General features: G+C 35.6%; 1 protein-coding gene across 1 annotated transcript; it reads right to left on the bottom strand.

Annotated features, from left to right (window-relative positions):
* Nucleotides 1–34: 34 nt before the first annotated feature.
* On the bottom strand, nucleotides 35–1,260 carry LOC106321417 (protein LIGHT-DEPENDENT SHORT HYPOCOTYLS 9-like). Its single transcript, XM_013759689.1, has one exon. It carries the CDS (start codon nucleotides 1,155–1,157, stop codon nucleotides 576–578), a length of 582 nt encoding a protein of 193 aa, XP_013615143.1. The 5' UTR covers nucleotides 1,158–1,260; the 3' UTR covers nucleotides 35–575.
* Between the last annotated feature and the right edge of the window lie 1,416 nt (nucleotides 1,261–2,676).

Below are 2,676 nucleotides of genomic sequence, written 5' to 3'. Positions count from 1 at the left end.
ATTTTCCGTCGGAATTTCCGTCAGAATACCGCTGTTTTCTTGTAGTGACCGAGCTAACCTCTGACACATAATACTAAACTTCATATTTTGTGACAACTTGTATATGTGTACATATCCAAGTAACTTTTAAATGTATGTAATGTAAGAAATATTATTGACCTACACATGCTACCAGTGTACGAGTATACATCATTATGCATGCAATGCAACGTACAGAAAATTTATGTCATTAAAATACCATTCACAATTGGACACTTGAAGAGTTGATAAGAAAAAAACTACTTTTTGGGTATTTTATCCCTTAAACATATATGATCTTCAATACCTATTACTATTCGTTAGAAAATACCAATTACTATTCGTATATATATATATAATGACAACATAAATTATCAAGAAATTTCATGGAATCAATCACTATTATTGATATGATATTTTGAGTTTTTGTGGTGTCCTTATTCAGAGGGAATAATTCCAATTTAAAAAGAGCATATGAGAGTTTAAATTAAGAGTGAAAAAAAAAAGAATTTCAAAATAGATTTACCTATATCGGAAATTTTTTATGTGATAAATTATCAAGTGGACGACTGACTATGAGTCGAAGAGTTTGCAACATCCTTCCTGGCAACAACCCCGTCGTTTTTAATCTTCCTCCTCTTCTTTTTCCTGTACGGAATCCCACGAGCCTTGGCTTGAGATTCTCTCACTTCCCTCAAGTGAACCCGGATTGACCCGTTTGCAAACGGGTTAGTATCCGGTGACCCACCGCCATGTTCCTCATAAGCAGCTCTCAACCGTCCTATCAAAGCATCTAAGCTTCCCCAAGCTTGTTTGAGAGGACATGTGCACGGTCCTGGTGGATCTGGTTGTCCGAAGAAGACACAAGCTTGGTGATGTACTTTGGTCTTACCGAACTGATCTAAGTACCTGAGGAAACTTAGCACGTGTGTGTAATCGAACTGAGACATCATCTGCGGTGGATTCTGCGATTTTAGGTATTGGATGAACGTGTTCCAGTCTCGGCGTTTCTGAGACTCGTAGCGGCTGAGCGGTTGCTGCGCCTGCGGTTGAGAAGGAAGCAGTTGGTTGTGGTTGATGGAGGAAGAAGATGGACGATCCGGTGGATCTTTCGTTGGTGTGTGATGATCCGAAGACATTCTTAGGAGTAACTCTGATTTCTTTTTGGTGTTGTTTTGGTATTATGTTCTGATTTATGAGAAGATTCAAGGTCTAAAAGCGAAAATAAAGTGAAGGAAAGCAAGAGAGATACGTAATGAGTGGAACGAGGAGAAAATATATTTAGGTATTTTATATAAATTGATACATATATAAAGTGACAATAAATTTTGATTATTTCATGCGAATATTAAAGTCCTAGTTTTATTTTATTTGAAAACATGCATGCTAACTCTAACTTATTGAATCAGAATTTATCTATTTTAAAGTAATGAAAAATAAATCCAATCTTCTATACATGCAAATTGCAATTTGCAACTAATGAGAGCTATATTATATATTGAAACATCTTGTGAACTGTATTCAAAAAAAAAAGAACATCTTGTGAATTTATATATATTTGGAATCATCGTAAAGCAGACAACTGTAATTTTGAGATTTAGACCTACATATATTATATCTAAGATAATGTGAAAGCTTTATTGTTTTCAAAATATGGCCTTTGATTGGTAACCTGTAGGAGGAGCCTAAACATTTATAAATCATTATGACCAACATATCTACGAGGATCGAAGAAGAGCTGATTAATTGTTATAAGTAATTGGAAAAGTCTATCTTTATTCATAACATAGAGGTTCCTTATATATGAGATTATACCGTCATAGATAAATGGAAAGATTACAAATCATAATCTCTTGGTTATGAGCCATCCACAATCTGGTTCATAACACTCCCCCGTGGATACCATAACCATTTAAAGCTTGTAATGTGTTTTAATGTTGCCTCATTAAAACCTTACCAGGAAAACCCAATTGGGACAAAACCATGGTGAAGGAAAAAGAGTACAACACACATTACTCTCCTTGATTTGGACATTACTGAAGGTTCTTTGGATCTCTCCAATTTTCTGCAATCCGTGGGTGATGAAGATCTTGGGCAGAATACGCTTCGTGCTCGAACCTGATAGTTGGTTCTTCTTTACCATCGGCCATGCCACAATCTGATCGAACATATTGAGTCATCGACCTCAAATACACACACACAAAATCTTGGATGATGTTGCTGTGATATGCGTGTACCACCATGTGTGAAACATAACATGTCTGAAATTAAATCAACAAAACCAAATAACCCTTCTTTGGGCTGGTTAGTATAAAATAAACCAAAATCAAAGGTTTTTTTCATCGTCCTTCTTATGGACCAATCGGATCAGTGTCTAAAACAAGACTTTTGCATCATCCATCTCAGGACTAAATGGACTTCTTTATCGTCCACATTTGGACTGAATGGATCAGTATCCAAAACAAGTGATTTCACACCCATGTACTAGATAATGGGTGAGACTGGTCCTTATTAAATCTCTTGAGAACCCTTTTCTGTATATACTATTTGATGCATAAGGATTTCATTGTTAATGTACTCAAACTGTAATCCCAAACAAAACTTTGTTTTCCAAGATCTTTCATCTCAAACTCTTTCTTGAGATATTCAACTGTTTGG

This window comes from Brassica oleracea, unplaced genomic scaffold, assembly GCF_000695525.1.
Source record: "Brassica oleracea var. oleracea cultivar TO1000 unplaced genomic scaffold, BOL UnpScaffold01593, whole genome shotgun sequence".
NCBI lineage: Eukaryota > Viridiplantae > Streptophyta > Magnoliopsida > Brassicales > Brassicaceae > Brassica > Brassica oleracea.
Note: the sequence above shows the minus strand (reverse complement) of the source record. Positions and strands in the feature narration are given on the sequence as shown.

What these genes read in the sequence shown, in the direction of transcription:
- LOC106321417 (XM_013759689.1), bottom strand. Translation starts at nt 1,157, where the DNA reads ATGTCTTCGGATCATCACACACCAACGAAAGATCCACCGGATCGTCCA.